The following is a 20,987-nucleotide window of genomic DNA, read 5'->3' as shown; positions in this document are numbered from 1 at the left end:
ATTTTTAAAATAATTTTGGCATCATTAATATGTTTCTTTTTATAGAATGAAGAACATAAAAAAAAGAAACAATCTAGAATAAAAACTGCAAGCCGACTAGTTGAACTATTCTTTATATCGGGTTTCCTTTGGAAATTCACGCATTCGCATCTGGTAGACCGCTGATCAGTTGTTGTCATCTGAAACCAGACTCGTACTTGACCTTTGCATTGAAATTAATCTCATAAATCGGCCTTTTCCCCAGAAACCTCTTGGCAGAAGGTCAGAACTGACGTGTTTGAATATCTTTTACTTCAATTGAGCGTAATGAAACAGGCGTTCTGAACTGAAGTCTGTACAAAATAGCAAATATTTTTCATTGTAATGTCTTTATTGACTTCCAGTAACTTCCAAGGATGAACCAAGACAATTATACAGCATCTGAGATTAGTATACAGTAAGGGTAGAGTTTATTATCTGTGATTTGTCTCCTGTACAAACAGGTATGTGTATCTAATAAAGACGTCTGTCAAGAAAATCGCGTTATTTGAGCTCGACAGGGGGGGTTGCGTTCGGCTTCATTATAATTCGGGAATTTGATTCCCCCATTTTTTTATTTGCTGAATCGAAAGAAATAACACCAATGTTTGCTTGAAGTGCAAAATCTCTGCGAAAGAGAACCAGGGGCTAACTTTAAACAAATTTTGAGCGATTTTGAAATGTCTTATTTGGCACTCCTCAGTTGAATCTAAGGGACTGGTGCACTTAAGTTGTGTACCTTAATAAAAGCTGACACTTGAGAACGAAAATTATAATTTACTTTAAGGAAGACATGCTATCGAAACCTAAATCAAACAATCCTATTAAGAACAAGCTGGCGTCTTTAACGACAAGTTCGATGTTCCAAACATTTTCGGTCGCTAAAATGTTAGTCGTCGCTTTCCATGTATTTTTTCTCAGTGCTGCCTTTGCATTACACTCGATCACGATTCAAAACCATATTGGTCCTGGAATCCCGTATCAGTCCCTCGCTGTAGATTGGTTAGCATGTATTATTGCTTGCGAAGAAGACTCAGAATGCGTCTCTTATAACTACCTTCCTGCCTCCAACGGTGGGAATTCTTGTGAGCTCAGCCCTTGCGGCATTGAACACTTCGAGAGTGAGAAAGGTCTGGTATTTTCACCTGCTGCTGTGTTTCACCAGATTCGTCAATACAAGGTAGTGTGAGCTGTTGTTTATAGACGGTTTAGATATGCTTGATTCTTTTTTGAAATCACCTTATTGTAAACATGTTTTTCCCCTATAAAAATATTTATTCTAAAATAAAAACTTCGCCCAAACATTGATTTTTCGAGATTTTTTTCACCAATATATTTCCTTCAAAAGCTTTTAAAGAACCGAAACCCTTATTTCAATTATCTCTTTAAGAAGATGTGTCAAATATGGGTCAAATGAAATGAAATAAAATCACGACGTATATCTCTAACCTTGTCAATCCTAAAAGAAATCACATAAGATAATACATTTACTTTATTAGAATCTGTAAAATTGATCGGGCAAGCAAAACGTTTTTGAATTTATCGAAAAGCGCATTTGATGTTTCTATGGTAACAAGCCAGTGTTTACACAATGCAGGATGCTTTGCCATCTTAACCTGACGTTCTGGTTATACATTTTTATTCTACAGTTCCGGCCACGGTTCACGTCTAATAGGCCCTTAACTGTGAATATTTGTTCTGCTTTATGTATATTATGGAGCAATGTGCTTTAAAGATTGAAGTTTAAATTAAAAGTTGAAATAATGTGTATGTGTGTGTGTGTTTACTATCTTTTATTAGGATTCACGGCATTGCCATAAGCCAAAGAACACGGAGGGTGAGTTACCAAAAATTGTTTTTAATAGTGATAATGCTGACAATGATGATGATGATAATGATATCAACGATGATGATAATGATATCAACGATGATGATAATGATATCAACGATGATGATAATGATATCAACGATGATGATAATGATATCAACGATAATGATAATGATATCAACGATGATGATAATGATATCAACGATGATGATAATGATATCAACGATGATGATAATGATATCAACGATGATGATAATGATATCAACAAAGATGATAATGATATCAACGACGATGATAATGATATCAACGACGATGATAATGATATCAACGACGATGATAATGATATCAACGACGATGATAAGGATATCAACGACGATGATAATGATATCAACGACGATGATAATGATATCAACGACGATGATAATGATATCAACGACGATGATAATGATATCAACGACGATGATAATGATATCAACGACGATGATAATGATATCAACGACGATGATAATGATATCAACGACGATGATAATGATATCAACGACGATGATAATGATATCAACGATGATGATAATGATATCAACGATGATGATAATGATATCAACGATGATAATAATATCAACGATGATGATAATGATATCAACGATGATGATAATGAAGAACATTCCCCCCCCCCTCTTGAATCTGTTGTCATTTTAAAGCCCCCATCATCGCATCGCATCGCATCTCGTCTTTGTTTCTTGTCTTCCACTTTTCCTCCATCCTATTTTAACTGTGCCGTAGCAGACCTCGAAATATTGGGGGGCACAATACAGCAACATTAAGAAAATATTTGAGGGTACGGCCACGCCCCAACTGGTCATTTTCTTATTACTTTTTAAATATTTGGGGGCATGTGCCCCCAGTGCCCCACCCTCTACTACGGACTTAAGCCTCCGGTTTAAGCCTCCGGTTTAAGCCTCCGGTTTTAAGCCTCCGATTTATATTTTGCAGATGCAGTTGACTTGAAGTGCAAATTGCGCAATTTTCCCTGCTGCACAAATGCACATTGTGTGACGTCATTTGACCTAACACATGCTGCTTGTGAGTGCAACGTTGGTTTTCAAGGGAATCCACAAACAGGGTGTCAGGGTAAGGGAATTTTAATAGGAAAGAAAAACAGAAAAAAAATAGTTTGGAAAAGGGTAGTCAACTGGGTAGCTCTTACGCTCAGACCAAGGATTCAAGATCCATTTAAACAAAGAAACCCTTCCCCTTCAATCTTCGCGCGCGGCCAGATAGTACCTTTTATCTTTTCACTTGCTACGCGCGCTGTATATCACCAAACAAAACACGATTAAAAAAGCGTTCCCTCCTTCTCTATACACGGCCCTAGAAGAGCTTATTTATCGGATTGATAAGTAAAGTGGGTTTCATGTCCGTGGCTCGCGGTTATTTATGGTCTTGTAGCCAAGGCTTCCATCCTCACTCTTTCCCCTACCGTTATACAAAAGCCACATCTATTGCTTATACTCGATGTAAAGCCTGATTGAACTAACATGTAACAGAATACTTATAATCAATAAATAATAGGGGTGTTTTGTAGCTGCTTAGATAAAGCGTTCCAAAATGGAATGGCTGACAAAGGATATTTATCCCTACATTTTGGTCTGTTCCGCAGAAGAAATTATTATTATTATTATTATGCGGTGAACAACGTTATAGAATATACGCTAGTCAATATATTTTGCGATGAGAGGAATTCTGTAACAGCTTGGCCGTTTTTTCCTGATTCCATGGGTTATTTTAATTATTTCAATCACTGGATTATTTTTTCGCTTAAAGGTTAGGTAGTTAAATCACTGAATTGTTTTTTTTTTTTTCAATTTTTTTCTTCGCATGGCTGGGCGATCAAATATTCCGTTAAAACATCTTTATGTGCTATGTAGATATCGACGAATGCACAGAGCGCCGTAATTCATGCCGTGCAGGAACTACATGCAAAAACACCATCGGCTCCTACACCTGTGAATGTCCAACCGGTCGCTATGACAACGGACAGATTTGCTCTCGTAAGTATCACGTGGAGCGAAAGATTCCTAGAAAACCACTCCTTTCTTTTTGTCCTCTCTGTATTTTAAATATCGCATCATGTGAAGAAATCGGGAAATAACAATTACACCATTGAATTTATAACCAGATATTATACTTTATTCGCGATTTTTTTAGAATTTTTAAGAAGTTCTTGTTCTCGGATTCTCAGGCCCTCTCTCCATCTCGGAATTTTCTCGGATTTACCATTCGCCACCCCTCTAATAGGTTTCAGCTCTAAGATATGGTGCAATCCGTATCATGTAGTGTTGGAGAAAAGGGAAATACGAAATCGCGCGAAATGAGGCTCTTCTGTCTAAGGGAAGAGCCGGATGAAGAGAAGTGGGGGGGAGTAAATACATACTAAGAAATACTAATTATTGCTATACTCGGTTGCCGTGATGCAACTATAAAAAAAGGAGTGAAGAGGAGGGGACTTGTCTGATGACAAACATGAAATCCATTTATTAATTTTTATATCTCTCTATGACCATAAAAGGTTGCCTTGAAGGTTGGAAAATCTACCAAGCTAACCACTTTTGCTATAAGTTTGTGAGTGAGGAGCGACCATGGACGGATGCAAGCCGTTATTGCCAAAACATTGGAGGAAATCTGACCTCGATACACAGTGCAAAAGAGAACGACTTTGTTTCTGGTTTAGGGGAAGGTAGGTACCGGAGAGGGGAGGAGGAGAAAGGGAGGTATGCGGTAGAGATATGTAGGACGGAGTTAAGGGAGGAAAGTTTTGATGAGTGGAGGACGGGTGGACGGAGGCGGTTGGAGTGATGCGAGAGGGAGGAAGGTGAAGAAGGGACAAGAGAGACGGATGTCGTTGGGTGTTGAAGAATGGACAAATAAACGGAAGGACAAATGCGAGTGGGTGTGAGGGGAGCAGGGGCGGCGGAGTGGTCCCATAAGTGGGAGAGGGGGGGGGGGGGGGCGAAAGTTGGGGTGGGGAAGTCGTTAGTTGTTTCAGGGGAGGGGTTTGTGGTGGTTTTAAATTCTGAAGCGCTATTTATAAAAACGCGGGGATAACCTATGTTTTTATGCACTGGATTTTCATCAGATCAATAAATTTGTTGTCGGTTGCAAATGTACCGCTTGAAACCCGTTGGTTTAAAAAATTGTTCGTATATAAAGAAACATCCGCTCAGAAAAGTGTGTGTGTGTGTGTGTGTGTGTGTGGGGGGGGGGGGGGTGGGGGGCGCTGCAGTGACTGAGACGGGGGTTGCAAAAGTCGACCGTAACTATTTGAAGGATGGAGCGATAGAGAGAAGCAATTGAGGCGTTTATAGGTCTTCTATCGGATGTAGTGTAGAGAGAAAACGTGGCTGGCGTTGCTCTTAATATGATTTACAGAACTCCTACCCTCTTTTAGGAAACGCCTACTGGATCGGCCTCAACGATCTCAAGAACGAAAAGGCGTTTGTGTGGAGTGATGGAACATCGGTAGACTTCACACAATGGGCTTTTAAAAAACCAAGTGACAATGGCAAAGATAAGGATTGTACTTACCTTTTTAATCAGTCCAAGACTTGGATCGACTTTTCCGTTGCCAACAGTTACCCCTTTGTGTGCCGATACCCCTTAGAGCCGGCATGAATTAAACCTTATCTTGCATCTACAATATCATGAGTCTGAGTAATTATGTTTATTTAGACAGTCTTATTGGTCGATATAAATCATCTTGTCTCTGGTGTTCCTACTAGTTTATCCGGGGCCCGTAGACGAACTGTGCGGAAGCGTGGAATCTGGGACGTCACAACTATTACAAGCCACAGGAAACCCGATCAGTATGCTAGGGACATTACATTCCGACCAATCACACAGTCAGGACCACGACACCATCCCCAGCATTCCTTTTGCACTCAAATCCGACGAATATCGCTCCATAGTAGAGTATACTGCAAGATTCATGAGTAGGCCCACCATATGTTAGAGAGAAAGCTGCCGTATATACCGAACCAACACGGAGCTCACCTTAATTGTTTGAATGAATATAGTTAAAATTGCTCCCGAGCTTCGTGGTGTTGTTGATTGAGTAGTTCGTAATCTGTCTTTTGTCTACTTTTGCATAGGACTACTGACTATTGGCTGGATTACCTCGTTGTTCTATTGGCTGGATTACCTCGTTGTTCTATTGTATTTTCGTTCTATTGTTTTTTTGTTTGTTTTGTTTTTTTTGTCTGTGGTGCATCAATCCAATGTAGTGAAAGCTTCTGATTAGCTTCTACATGACCCTTACGAGCGGGCTTCTACACTTCTGAGCAAAATCAACTGAAATTGAAAGCGTAAACAAAAGCTACTTTTAATAGCTTCATCCATAACTTGTCAATCTGATTAGTTGTGATCAGAATGGTGTAGGCGAGGTCATCGCTTGTTTCTGAGGAGTTAATATTGTGGTACTATTAGGAATCATGTATAGGAAACCGAATAAAGAAAGTATCCATCTTTATAATATCCACATTTAAAAATCCACATTTAAGATATCCACATTTAAAAATGTTCATCATACACAATTGTTCTGTAAAATATACTGATGCAGTCAATGGTAAAACATAAGCATTCCAAGCAAAAATAAAAGCACGCTAGGAAAGATTAAGAACTTAATCCATCTGACCTGTAAACTAGTAACCTGTTCTGCATGATCTTGAGAAAAAATTGGTTGTTTATCTTACCCAGGGAGGTTAGCGGGATGGAAATTGAACTGTGTATTACTAACGCAATCCCTGGTTCTTAAGCTCCGAAGTCTAGCAAACTCCATAAAGTTCAGTTTTCGAGCCAAAGATTTAAGAGAGTAAGATGTTTGTAAGTTGTTTTCACATCATCGCTAAAATCCATTTTACCTGTTCCATAGTCGAAAACTGAGGCCTCATTAGCTTCAGTCGCGCCAATGCCGTGGTTTACCCTGCTACACCCTGCCCCCCCCCCCCTCCACCGATCATCATCACTGTACCCTCCCCACCACTCCAGTGTCGCACCAGAATCCAATGTATTTGCTGCCCTGTATCTTTCCATTGCAAGAGTGTTGCGAAAAGCCATCAGTGCTTCTATACAACCCACCATACTTTACACTACAATTGCAATGACATCTATTACTCGCCCAGAAAGCGCCATTCCTGAAGTTCCCTTAGCTCGTTATCTTTTCTCTAAACGTCTGGCCTTCGAGGCAGTTATCGGTGGTGGCGAGTAGAGCAATGTGATTGAAGTCATCACTACGGGCCAACTTGAAATTCTTCCCCCTGAGTAGCCAGAAGGCTGCGGGGTTCATGTCGCTATTGATAGACAGGTATATGACGTCACCTACTGCCGACCGCTGGTCGTACTACCAGGGACCTTCGTCTCGCATCCAGTTTTTACCATCATTGTTTGAAAAGCGCGCTGCAAGCGCCCATCCACGCCTATTAGGGGTTATGTCGCAGTACACCTGTAAGAAGGCCCTATGTGCCACACGGCAGGAGGACAGGTAACAGGTAACACACCTGTAAGAAAAGAAGGTTTCTGCTAAAAGACTCAACATTGTCTCTACGTTCAAGTAATCCTGACAGCAACTATTTACATGCTGGCATTAGAAAATCTTGTAATTAAACTATTTCTAGCATTACTTATTGGTATAATACGTCCTTGCTTGTAGCCGACCTGTAGTTGTTGGATTTTTTTAGGCGAGAAAACCCCGGAGTTTGCTATCGTAACCGCCATTTTGGAACATACGGCGAGTCTCCTTAATACACCGATGAAGGGTGGTACATTTTTCTATATTCCTGCAATGCTCTCGCTGTTGGATGTCTGCATATGTTTGAGTTAGGAACTTCCTATTCTAATGTTTGGAATATGTCCGACCTTCTTTGTGATGTTTCGTAATATCTGTGTATCTGTGTAACGCCATCTGTGGAGGAGTTCTGAGCGACTTCAGTACAACATATTGAGCAAAAATATATATATTCAATGTTTAGCATGCAAAAGTACCCGAAAACGCCGAGAAAAAATTACGTTACCAACATCCGGGACACATCTTTTTCCATCACCATAGTAACCACTTTTACATCTGCACGTGAATGAGCCAATCGTGTTGATACACGTAGCGTTGGTATGGCAACTGTTTAATCCAGTCACACACTCGTCAATGTCTGTGATGTATTGTGATCTCGCCTTTATTTAGTATTGGTATTAGGATTGGCTATTACAGCTAAGAGATGGGTCATTAGATTAGGGAGGGGTCGGGTAGTGTTGCCATATACAATATTTTCATCGCACCAGTTTACGACAGAAACCTCAACCGACAAGAGACAAAGGAAGGATCAACGATATTTAACAGGCCATCCGCCCTAATTTATTTGTCAATACTGTATGGTAACTGTCTTTCTTATGTATTGATTGACCCAATTAAGTCTATTTTAAAGTATATTCTTTTTATGATACCACCCCAACCCCCCCCCCCCCCCCTCAACCCCCCCCCCCCCCCCCCCCCCCCCACGCACACAAACACATAACGGCCAAGAGTCCACTTTCGGCTGGCAAAATACATGTTATTTGTAGACAAAACTATAAAGCATCAGTAAATTAGATTAAAAAAAAAACATACTAGATCACTCTGGTATGTATGTCATAACTGGTAAGTTATAATTTTTTTGTAGCCAATCCGATAATAATCCCGTGGAGATACTGTCCCCGTCTGAATACCGCATGCAAAACGAATAAGAAAAGTAAAATAACAGCCTTATAGTGATTCAAAATCCCCAATATGATGAATAAGTCAAAACCAATAACAAAGGATTCTGCTGTGTGACGACAGGACAAACCCCTCCTTCCACCCTTCTCTATTTCCCCAGGGAATCGCTCTCTTACCGACACGACTTAGTCCATTGCCAGAGAGTATCCAAATCTGTATCCTCTCCTTCCACATTTCTCTATTTCCCCAGGGAATCGCTCTCTTACCGACACGACTTAGTCCATTGCCAGAGAGTATCCAAATCTGTATCCTCTCCTTCCACATTTCTCTATTTCCCCCAGGGAATCGCTCTCTTACCGACACGACTCGTCCATTGCCAGAGAGTATCCAATTCTGTATCCCCTCCTTCCACCCATCTCTATTTCCCCCAGGTAATGGCTCTCTTACCGACAAGACTTAGTCCATTGCCAGAGAGTATCCAATTCTGTATTACCTCCTTCCACCCTTCTCTATTCCCCCAGGGAATCGCTCTCTTACCGACACGACTTAGTCCATTGCCAGAGAGTATCCAATGCTGCATCCTCTCCTTCCACCTTTCTCTATTTCCCCCAGGAAATCGCTCTTTTACCGACACGACTTAGTCCATTGCCAGAGAGTATTCAATTCTGTATCCCCTCCTTCCACCCATCTCTATTTCCCCCAGGTAATGGCTCTCTTACCGACACGACTTAGTCCATTGCCAGAGAGTATCCAATTCTGTATTACCTCCTTCCACCCTTCTCTATTCCCCCAGGGAATCGCTCTCTTACCGACACGACTTAGTCCATTGCCAGAGAGTATCCAATGCTGCATCCTCTCCTTCCACCTTTCTCTATTTCCCCCAGGAAATCGCTCTTTTACCGACACGACTTAGTCCATTGCCAGAGAGTATTCAATTCTGTATCCCCTCCTTCCACCCTTCTCTATTTCCCCCAGGAAATCGCCCTCTTACCGACACAACTCGTCCATTGCCAGAGAGTATCCAATTCTGCACCCCACCTTCCACCCTTCTCTATTTCACCCAGGGAATCGCTCTCTTACCGACACAACTCGTCCATTGCCAGAGAGTATCCAATTCTGCACCCCACCTTCCACCCTTCTCTATTTCCCCCAGGGAATGGCTCTCTTACCGACACAACTCGTCCATTGCCAGAGAGTATCCAATTCTGCACCCCACCTTCCACCCTTCTCTATTTCACCCAGGGAATCGCTCTCTTACCGACACGACTCGTCCATTGCCAGAGAGTATCCAATTCTGTATCCCCTCCTTCCACCCATCTCTATTTCCCCCAGGTAATGGCTCTCTTACCGACACGACTTAGTCCATTGCCAGAGAGTATCCAATTCTGTATTACCTCCTTCCACCCTTCTCTATTCCCCCAGGGAATCGCTCTCTTACCGACACGACTTAGTCCATTGCCAGAGAGTATCCAATGCTGCATCCTCTCCTTCCACCTTTCTCTATTTCCCCCAGGAAATCGCTCTTTTACCGACACGACTTAGTCCATTGCCAGAGAGTATTCAATTCTGTATCCCCTCCTTCCACCCTTCTCTATTTCCCCCAGGGAATCGCTCTCTTACCGACACAACTCGTCCATTGCCAGAGAGTATCCAATTCTGCACCCCACCTTCCACCCTTCTCTATTTCACCCAGGGAATCGCTCTCTTACCGACACAACTCGTCCATTGCCAGAGAGTATCCAATTCTGCACCCCACCTTCCACCCTTCTCTATTTCCCCCAGGGAATGGCTCTCTTACCGACACAACTCGTCCATTGCCAGAGAGTATCCAATTCTGCACCCCACCTTCCACCCTTCTCTATTTCACCCAGGGAATCGCTCTCTTACCGACACAACTCGTCCATTGCCAGAGAGTATCCAATTTTGTATCCCCTTCTTCCACCCTTCTCTATTTCCCCCAGGGAATCGCTCTCTTACCGACACAACTCGTCCATTGCCAGAGAGTATCCAATTTTGTATCCCCTCCTTCCACCCTTCTCTATTTCCTCCAGGGAATCGCTCTTTTACCGACACAACTCGTCCATTTCCAGAGAGTATCCAATTCTGTATCCCCTCCTTCCACCCTTCTCTATTTCCCGCAGGGAATCGCTCTCTTACCGACACAGCTTAGTCCATTGCCCCAGCGAGTATCCAATTCTGCACCCCACCTTCCACCCTTCTCTATTTCACCCAGGGAATCGCTCTCTTACCGACACAACTCGTCCATTGCCAGAGAGTATCCAATTTTGTATCCCCTCCTTCCACCCTTCTCTATTTCCCCCAGGGAATCGCTCTCTTACCGACACAACTCGTCCATTGCCAGAGAGTATCCAATTTTGTATCCCCTCCTTCCACCCTTCTCTATTTCCTCCAGGGAATCGCTCTTTTACCGACACAACTCGTCCATTTCCAGAGAGTATCCAATTCTGTATCCCCTCCTTCCACCCTTCTTTATTTCCCCCAGGGAATCGTTCTCTTACCGACACAACTCGTCCATTTCCAGAGAGTATCCAATTCTGTATCCCCTCCTTCCACCCTTCTCTATTTCCCCCAGGGAATCGCTCTCTTACCGACACAACTCGTCCATTGCCAGAGAGTATCCAATTTTGTATCCCCTCCTTCCACCCTTCTCTATTTCCCCCAGGGAATCGCTCTCTTACCGACACAACTCGTCCATTGGCAGAGAGTATCCAATTTTGTATCCCCTCCTTCCACCCTTCTCTATTTCCCCCAGGGAATCGCTCTTTTACCGACACAACTCTTCCATTTCCAGAGAGTATCCATAATTCTGTATCCCCTCCTTCCACCCTTCTCTATTTCCCCCAGGGAATCGCTCTTTTACCGACACAACTCTTCCATTTCCAGAGAGTATCCAATTCTGTATCCCCTACTTCCACCCTTCTTTATTTCCCCCAGGGAATCTTTCTCTTACCGACACAGCTTAGTCCATTGCCAGAGAGTATCCAATTCTGTATCCCCTCCTTCCACCCTTCTCTATTTCCCCCAGGGAATCGCTCTCTTACCGGCACGACTAAGTCCATTGCCAGAGAGTATCCAATTCTGTATCCCCAACTTCCACCCTTCTCTATTTCCCCCAGGGAATCGCTCTCTTACCGACACAACTCGTCCATTTCCAGAGAGTATCCAATTCTGTATCCCCCTTCCACCCTTTTCTGTTTCCCCAAGGGAATCGCTCTCTCACCGACACGACTTAGTCCATTGCCAGAGAGTATCCAATTCTGTATCCTCTCCTTCCACCCTTCTCTATTTCCCCCAGGGAATCGCTCTCTTACCGACACAACTCGTCCATTGCCAGAGAGTATCCAATTTTGTATCCCCTCCTTCCACCCTTCTCTATTTCCCCCAGGGAATCGCTCTCTTACCGACACGACTCGTCCATTGCCAGAGAGTATCCAATTTTGTATCCCCTCCTTCTACCCTTCTCTATTTCCCCCAGGGAATCGCTCTTTTACCGACACAACTCTTCCATTTCCAGAGAGTATCCAATTCTGTATCCCCTCCTTCCACCCTTCTCTATTTCCCCCAGGGAATCGCTCTTTTACCGACACAACTCTTCCATTTCCAGAGAGTATCCAATTCTGTATCCCCTACTTCCACCCCTATTTAATTTGCCCCAGGGAATCTTTCTCTTACCGACACAGCTTAGTCCATTGCCAGAGAGTATCCAATTCTGTATCCCCTCCTTCCACCCTTCTCTATTTCCCCCAGGGAATCGCTCTCTTACCGGCACGACTTAGTCCATTGCCAGAGAGTATCCAATTCTGTATCCCCTACTTCCACCCTTCTCTATTTCCCCCCAGGGAATCGCTCTCTTACCGACACAGCTTAGTCCATTGCCCCAGAGAGTATCCAATTCTGTATTACCTCCTTCCACCCTTCTCTATTTCCCGCAGGGAATCGCTCTCTTACCGACACAGCTTAGTCCATTGCCCCAGAGAGTATCCAATTCTGTATTCCCTCCTTCCACCCTTCTCTATTTCCCCCAGGGAATCGCTCTCTTACCGACACAGCTTAGTCCATTGCCCCAGAGAGTATCCAATTCTGTATTACCTCCTTCCACCCTTCTCTATTTCCCGCAGGGAATCGCTCTCTTACCGACACGACTTAGTCCATTGCCAGAGAGTATCCAATTCTGCATCTGCATACATCCGAGCCCGCGGTACTGATACAGGTTGCATTGCTATGACTCTCGCAGCCCCCAGTATTATTAGTCGCTGATTGGATGGAATCTGTGTTGTTCTGGGAGACTGGCATGGACAACAAGCACAAAAATATGCAGAGCGATGTTTATTTGTAAACTTCGTGCATGAAATGAGTAAACAATAACAATAACAGGACCGCACTCGAAAAGGCAAACGCGTTTCAGGAAGTAACACAAATCAGGATATTTAGATAAAATCTGAAAAATGTTTCAAGTTGGGCAAAGTCCGGCTATCTTAGAACGTCGGTTACTTTAAAAATTTCCACATTCATTCAATCAAATCTTAGAAAGCCCATTTAATAAAAAAGAAGTCGTTGAAAAATACATTATCAGATCTAACCAGTGCCATTTGCCGTTTTTCGGAGGACAGCTCACAGGACTGCAGTTGCCACAATCACCACAAAGACGGCAATTACCGCCAGCTACACGCACCTCGCACGCTTACGGCCACGCCCTACATCCTGGACTTCGCTAGCAGAGGGTGTGGTATCACATGTGTCATCGTGCTAGCCTTTTGCGACCATCTCAACGGGTACAACACCCTACACCCAGGGGTACAAACCCTGAGTTTTAGGAGAGGAGACAGCAACATCTTGCCCGTGTAGTAAAGAGCTCAAACCATCGCTTTTATCAGAGACAGTCCCGGTTGGGCAGTCTTCGTGCACCTCGGTTGTTTGAGTGGATTTGGGTCTGCCTCCCATGCTGATAAAAATGCTTTGCTTGGCTATTGTTAGTCTGTAGTTTATAAGCTTTTTAAATGAGCATTTATTCCACCTGGGGGAGAAATGTGGGAGGACACTAAATCCGACCCATCAATACAGGGGCTCATAAGTAGGGGCAATCAACTTCCTCATGTTCTGGTACTATATAGGTGTCACGGCGTTTCCTAGGATCAGGCCATTTTTAGACGCGCGGATGAGCCAATCAGATTCAACCTTTGTGTTGACGTTTTGGCTGAGCTCAACTGCACGCGCAGTCTCAGACAAAAAGCTATGTTCTCTCTTCGGTACTTTGACTTTTTGTTGCTCTCTTTTTCAATATGAATCCAACCCTACCTATGACTTTGAATTCTAACTTGCAATTCTTTTGGTAAACAAAGAAAACCGACGGATCATCGATAAAAATATATTCTTCCTAACTGCAATTTGCGCGTGCAGCCTCACGTCACTCGCGCGCGCGACCAACGTCAATGTAGCTGATTGGCCAGTTCGTGCGCGCGCGTCTAAAAATAGCCTGATCCTAGGAAACGCTGTGACATTTATATAATATGATGATTGCCCCTACTTATGAGCCCCTGTCAATACTAATTTTTTTTTAAGTTGTATGCGGAAGCTAGTAAGTGCCATTGATATCAATTTTATTTGAATAATTGCGTTATATGGATTTTTTGTCATAGAATTGGCAAAGCATTTTTTCATGGTGATTAATCTTTTTTGCTAAAGAATGCATTGATCGGGGATGGAATCGTCTTGATTTTAGGATTTCGGGTGCTAGCGGTCTCGCACCAGTCCTTTCCCTCTACCCGCTTGCTCATGCAAGTTTACCTACCCAATCCCAACATGGCGGACGGTTTCGGGAAATCCGTCGATTCTTTCGACGAGAGTTTTCTTTTTTCTGAATTTGAAGACAGTGGAAAACCCAAGTCCTCGTGTTTATCATTTCCCGAAGCATTTGTAAAGGAGGAAAGCTCGCAGCACCAATCAATGGAAGATCTGAAGCTCGAAAATTATCGTTTGAAAATGGCACTCGGCAAATTTATCTTTCCCGGGAAAGATTCGAAAGTACTACCTCAAAATCCAATCGCTCAAGCGACCTTCTTTAGCAACCAACAATCGTTATCAAGCCGCAGCAGAATCGAAGCGTTCCTAGCAACACTAGGAGTAGCACTTCAAGGGGAAAACTCAAAGTCGTCAGAGGAAGATGATGAATTCATATATCCACATGTTCAGCCTTCTTTGGAAGAGTTCAGCGAGGTCCTGGATGGTTTTATTGATAACACGAATAAGAACTGTGATTCGGTTGTGAGTTGTGTGCGGTATTTTGATATCTATTGCGTTGACTGCTGTGGTTTACCGCTTCATGAGTTTAATCCACGTGATAGTAGTGGTTGGGATATACCGTTATACGAACAAGTCTACTTTGTAGCTTTACCCTTTATCGAGGATAGCTCCTCCAAAGTTCGTGTTTCCCGAAAGAAAACGTGTTTCAATTGTGGAGCTGTAGGACATGCCCTTAGTAACTGCCCTGAGCCACACAATCAAGCACAAATAGAATCCCAACGTAGAAAGTTTTTGAATAAGTTCACATCACCTATAGTCAAAGGCTCTAGGTATCACATAAATGAGAAAAGGTTTGGAGAGTTCAAGCCAGGAGTTATAAGCCCTAACTTGCGCGAGGCTTTAGGAATTGAGGAAAATGAAGTGCCACCATTTGTGTATAAGATGCGTTGCCTTGGTTACCCTCCTGGGTACTTGCCGTCATCAAAGAAACCAAGTTTGCTTCTTTATGATGCCACTGGAAATGTTGATGATTATATCATGGATGATGATGATGATGAATGTCTAGACAATGATAAATCATCAGAGGAAAAAAGTAATGACAAAAAGTCGTTGTTTGTCAAATACCCAGGTTTCAACTGCCCTTTACCTGAAGGTTAGTTATACTACTGCTAATACTAGTACTTCAAAAATAATTGCTAATACTAATGCTACAGAAATCATCAACCACAGGAAATGTTGATATTTTTCTGATACATTTGATTCTTCTTTTAGCACAAAGCTGTTTTAAACATTGTAACTTTCAAATGTGTGAAAATAATAAAGTTGTGGGAGTGATTGTGGAGATTGCACAAAAAGAAAAAAATGTACAAAAAATATTAACTGTTGCACATATTAAATGTAACTTTCAAGTGTTTGAAAATAAAACACCCACAAATTTGAGAGGTGTTTAGCATCATTACAGTAACTGGTGCTCTATAGAAATATTTGAAACAGTTTTAGTAAAATGTAAGAAACATATTTTTTACAGGTGGAATAGATTGTGGTACGAAGATGGGTTTCCCAGCAATGCAAAGACGACACCAAATCCAAGAGATGGAGTGGTGGTACAAACAAGGTTCTGCTCAGAAGATTTCTCAGTCTAGAGAGATTCGTAGACGAGACAGAAAGAGAAGACTTTCAGATACAGAGGCTGGAGTGAGTGACATGGACTTAGATGATGAAGGTATGACAATATTTTTTTATTTTGAGTCTGATAAAAAGGGATCTCTAGATGGTTAGTTAATGATTTTTGATGTTCTCAAGATAAAGTGCATGTCGTCACTAACTTGAGCATAATAACTGTTAAAATGTTGGTTGTCCATTGAAGGTGAATCACCCTGTTATTTATTTGAGACAATGTTTAATTTTGTGCCCAATTCATATGAGTTCATCCTTAAAGATCCAGCATGCTTTGCGGGTGCTCCCAAAGGTCGTCCCATGCAAGATCTGATGAAAAGTTTGTAACAATTTTGAATTCCAAAATGCTAGGAGTTGCCCTGCTGTGACTGGGCCATTTTTTGGTGTGGAAAAAAGGACCAATCACAGCAAAGCAGTGTTTACTTTTAAGTCCTTCACATTGCTGACAAATACTTTGCCTGCTTGATGAATCAATTTCTTTTGTTTTGCGTGATAAGAGAAACTAGGAAGCCAGAACAATTGCTTGTGATCCAGTTGTATTTATAGGAAAGAGCGATGTTATTGCTCAGCTACCAACAGGCTTCGGTAAAAGCCTGGTAATCCAAATCTTGCCACTTCTATTCAAAGAAGCCTGCAAAATTGGATAAAATTTCTCCTGAGAACCCTGTTGTTGTTGTTGTTCGCCTACTAAGGTCGATCGTCCAAGAGGAAGCGATAAAGCTCCAAGTGCTGGGAGATCAGATTTATATTGAAACAAATTTAAACTTACAAGTGAAAATTCGCCTTCTGTAGCGTCCGGCTGCAGCATGCACATAACATAAACAAATGCTAAATTCCCCACATTTTGTCTTGGACAGCATTTCTTCACAAAAAGTTCAAACAAATCGAAAATGAGAACGATTTGATGTGCACTGACCCAAAAGTGTCATATTTCTGACAAATTTTGGTATCTCAAAGATAGAATACAGTAATTTTGATGTAATTTTTATGTAATGCTCTGTGTAAGAACTAGGCAACCTAACAGCATATGCACGCTTGTATGTAAAAATTGCCTTTGTTATTTTTTAAAATTTGATTGGTCAAGACAAGAAATTACAATATTAGTTACACTTAAAACTAAATGATGCCTAATGTTTTTAAATTTTTAGTTTTAGGATTTATTAGTATGTGTAATATGGCTTATATAATCTAACGTGGGGAACCTTGTGAAAATTATGTCAAGAAAAACTATTTCTGTTTTTTCTTTTGGTTGGCTCAAAACAGAAAATCTTGGAAAGATATATTAGGGAGCACATGTTTCATGTAATTTCCTCAAATTCTCACTATATTCTATATCTAGTGCCTGTGTGTTTTTTATGAAAAATATCCTATGTGGGAAAGCTATGATAAAGCTTTTTGCTGCAAGACAATGGGACTTTGCCTACTGTAGTTCTTGCATGAATGGTTACTTACTGTAAATTGGCTTAAGCTTCCGACTTGTCACATCCCCAGAACTAGTCTTTCTTGAGAACTTTGCATCCGCAAAGTACGTTGGATCTTCAAGCATGCTACTGTATGTGTTATGACGTCACTGGGTCTGAAATTTATGACCGCTCATTTAATGTTAGCTTCACAGACTATTGGAATTTTTTGGAAAATTAAGCTTTTATCGAAAGATTAGGGCCAAAATCTTCAGACCCAGTGCCACAACTAGGAATTGAAAAATTGAATGGTGTCGCAAATGAAGACATTAACTGGGATGATTCGCCTTAAACACACGGTTCCGCTATAAAAGGGAAAGCTCCTCCCACCCCAAGGCTCAAGAACAATTAGTCATCAATCAGCCGTAAATGAGTCAACAATTCAAATTTCTTATTCTAAACTAAATTAAATATTGTTCCTAGACTTGCCCACCTAAACTGTTTCTATTTATAGTAAAATAATGCTATACCAAGTTGTGTGCGCTCTGAAATACAAGCATTTTCATCACAGCGCAATAATGATTTATGCAGATGCGTTAGATTATGGATCAGCAGCCAAAACGTGAGTGGACAGCAAATCACTAGTATATCAATCTATTAACACAACTATCTTGTTACCTGTGCAAAAATAGCTTTATCCAACCGACTGGCAGTGTTTTGATTATAATTGCCAATTCGAGCCTAGGGGTGGGGGGAGCTTTCCTTTTTATAGCGGAACCTCATGTTTAAAGCTGGTTTAGGTTTCAATATTACAGGCGTGACCAGTAAAACTGTGGAAACCGGAAATAAAGTATGTGCGGAATGTTTGTTCTGACCAATCAGTCGTGAGATATTCAAACGGTCAATAAAAACGTGTCTCAACAAGTCTCAGTGTCTTCTAAGAATTAAACTTAGTTGCTTAGATCTTTTTACAGGCAGAATACACACAATCAATGTTGCACATTTTTCCACTCCTAAAATAGATCTTGGTATTAAAGCAGATTGATTAAACTAGTATCTTCATTCCCTTTCAGTTTCTGGCCCAATACATTTTGACCTAGGCACTCCAACAGATTCTCCGCACTCCAAAGATCGCAAGCGTGGTCGCTATGACAACAACCAATCAGCAGATGAGGGTGGTGGCTACTCTCCTTGCCACCCTGGACTCCAGATTGGAGAGGAAGAGGAGAAGTTGATAAAGAGGTTACACCAGAAGCATCATCTACCAGCTGTCACACCCTCGCCATCACCAAACACAGAGTTAAAAGAGAAGGGTGGCCCAAGCAAGAGAAGGGTCAAACGGAAGAGAATCTCTACTTGTAGTAAAGAAGAAGGGGAGCTAAGTGAGGAGGATGGTGAAGAGAAATATCAGGATTATGTGACTGTAGATGAATGGGTGGCAAGTGAGGAGGAAGAGGTGCAAAGTGAAGGGGAAGGGGTGCAGACAGAAGAGGGAGGGGGAAAAGAAGGGGAATTAAAGGGCTATCGTGACTGGTGGGTTGAGGAACCCCTGGCTCCATCTAGTAAAGGGCATGGTAAGACCCATTGCTCCCCGCCTCCTTTGCCTGCAGTCAAGTTACCGATGGACCTACTGACTAGGTTTTACACTAGTAGTACGGTGCTACAGAAGGTCAGCTTTGAAGATAGAGTGATGTGGCTGGACCCTGTATACGGCAACATCCAGGTGTCATCAGGGCGCTACGATAAGCTGAAGGAGATCTTACAGAAAGTCAAGAAAAGAAGGAGGTAGTCGATTTATGTAAACTCTTGATTCAAGTGTCCTGAAGCATTAGTGGCAATTTGGAATCACAACTTGGAATTACCAAAATTGATTACAGGATTCTGGATACATTGCCAGAACAATGATGGCAGTGTTCATGTTAGATTTAACCACACACTGAAAGAAAAATGTGGTAGTGTGGACTGGAATCTAACAGACTTAATTCCTCTACCGTAAATCTTACATAAGGTACTTAATGTGTTTTTTGGTCTTCCATATTTTTAAAATCTTGCAAATGATATATTTTTTATAGAAGAATGACCATAATTTCATTATCTTTTACCACAACTCGTCGAGATACTATAGCTTGGGTTTATTATTTTGGCATAGTATTTCATGCTCGTTTTTATGACGTTAGTATGACTCAGCCTTTTTGTGTCTCCGATTCTAAGTAAACACAGACTTTTAGAAAACGCTAAGAGTTTTAGGAAATAATCGGACAAAGCCGTTAGGGACAGACCACCAGTTGTAATGTACATGATGCATGTGTCATTTTCCGACTAATTCGAAGAAAATTCAATCTAGACTTGCTGTCGAATCCGTTGTATTGCGACCCGCGTTTTCAAAACACGATTTGTTTTGGTTTTCTGTTCCGTCAGTAAAACCATTCTGAGCCAATCAGAATCCCGCTTTGTGCACTTCCCTGGCTATCTTTTGGACGAAAACCAGACAGTGTCGCGACAGAAAGCCAGGCAACTGCACTAGGCGAGAGATGGCAAGAATCTGATTGGCTTAGAATAATTTGACTGGCGGAACAGAAAATCCCAAAAGACAAAAACAAATCGATGTTTCGAAAATGTGGCGTCGCGATACAACGGATTCAACAGTAACATAAATAACATATATAGTTTTTTCCTTTTTGGGGAACAGATATGCCGGGCAAAACTTAAAAAGGGGGATGCAAGCATTGCTACCCTCCTGTTCCGACCCACACGGATTCCTTCATCCTTGGCGAGGAATCTTGTAAACGTGGATATTTTTGTGCGTTTTGATTATCGCGCTAAAGAACTTATTTTAATAATCGCAACATTTTAATAAAAAACATTCACAGTGCTTTTATTTTATTGCATTGCAAACTTGCCAGAAGCACAAATACAGAATGTAGCGCGAAAATGTCTACGTGTTTAGTAACAACCATATAACCTTTTTATAGCTGTCTTTTTAGGAGACAAAGTACTTACAATTGCTTGATTTATGAGAGCATTTATGTAAGTTTTCATTCTCTCATTCTTGCAACATGTTTTTATTATCGAAGCGCTTGAAGTAAAACGTTAACGTACCCTCAGAGTTTGCTTTGATACCATCTTTAAAATTCTTGAGCCGTCTTACGCTCCGCAACCCCTCCCCCTTCCCATCTCGTGTGACGGAGTCGTTTTGGTTTTATTTACGCTGTGTCTACTTGCACGGCTTCCGGTAAAGGGGGAAAAAACTAGCTGCACGGCTGTCTCCAGTTTTCTCGATTTTTAGCCTAAATAACAAGTTTCTGACTTTAAAACACTTCCACGATAATTTAGAACAGCCAAGCGACGATTTTTAGCCTGAAAAGCTATGCAATAAGCGGCCCGCAAATGCTCGGCAAAGTATGAACGAAGCGTGGAGTTCGGCATTTTATGCATCGTTCATTGTGCCGAGCATTCGCATGTCGCCTTTTGCGAATTTTTTCAAGCTCGAAGCCATCGTTTGACGGTTCTAAGTAACGGTGGGAGGTTTTTAAAGTCAAAACTTTTCTTTTTGGCTTAATGGCAAAAA

At 41.8% G+C, this 20,987-nt stretch overlaps 2 protein-coding genes, 1 long non-coding RNA gene and 1 pseudogene across 3 annotated transcripts; 3 read left to right on the top strand and 1 right to left on the bottom strand.

The window, feature by feature from the left end:
• Positions 1–227: 227 nt before the first annotated feature.
• LOC125568348 lies at positions 228–517 on the top strand. Its single transcript, XR_007312271.1, has 2 exons — positions 228–261; positions 384–517. It is a non-coding gene; the product is annotated as an uncharacterized LOC125568348 (long non-coding RNA).
• Positions 518–904: 387 nt separating this feature from the next.
• LOC116612537 (neurocan core protein-like) lies at positions 905–6,512 on the top strand. Its single transcript, XM_048730247.1, has 6 exons — positions 905–1,198; positions 1,819–1,855; positions 2,837–2,974; positions 3,772–3,894; positions 4,413–4,580; positions 5,292–6,512. The coding sequence occupies exons 1-6, from the start codon at positions 905–907 to the stop codon at positions 5,513–5,515; spliced, it is 984 nt and encodes a 327-aa protein (XP_048586204.1). The 3' UTR covers positions 5,516–6,512.
• Positions 6,187–8,998, bottom strand: LOC116602283 (annotated as a pseudogene).
• A 5,343-nt stretch (positions 8,999–14,341) lies between these two features.
• LOC5518970 (zinc finger CCHC domain-containing protein 8) lies at positions 14,342–19,748 on the top strand. The gene is made up of 3 exons (XM_001638793.3): positions 14,342–15,495; positions 15,871–16,065; positions 18,493–19,748. Exons 1-3 carry the CDS (start codon positions 14,376–14,378, stop codon positions 19,206–19,208), a joined length of 2,031 nt encoding a protein of 676 aa, XP_001638843.1. The 5' UTR covers positions 14,342–14,375; the 3' UTR covers positions 19,209–19,748.
• Positions 19,749–20,987: the final 1,239 nt, after the last annotated feature.

Source organism: Nematostella vectensis, chromosome 7 (genome assembly GCF_932526225.1).
Source record: "Nematostella vectensis chromosome 7, jaNemVect1.1, whole genome shotgun sequence".
In the NCBI taxonomy this organism is placed as follows: domain Eukaryota; kingdom Metazoa; phylum Cnidaria; class Anthozoa; order Actiniaria; family Edwardsiidae; genus Nematostella; species Nematostella vectensis.
Note: the sequence above shows the minus strand (reverse complement) of the source record. Positions and strands in the feature narration are given on the sequence as shown.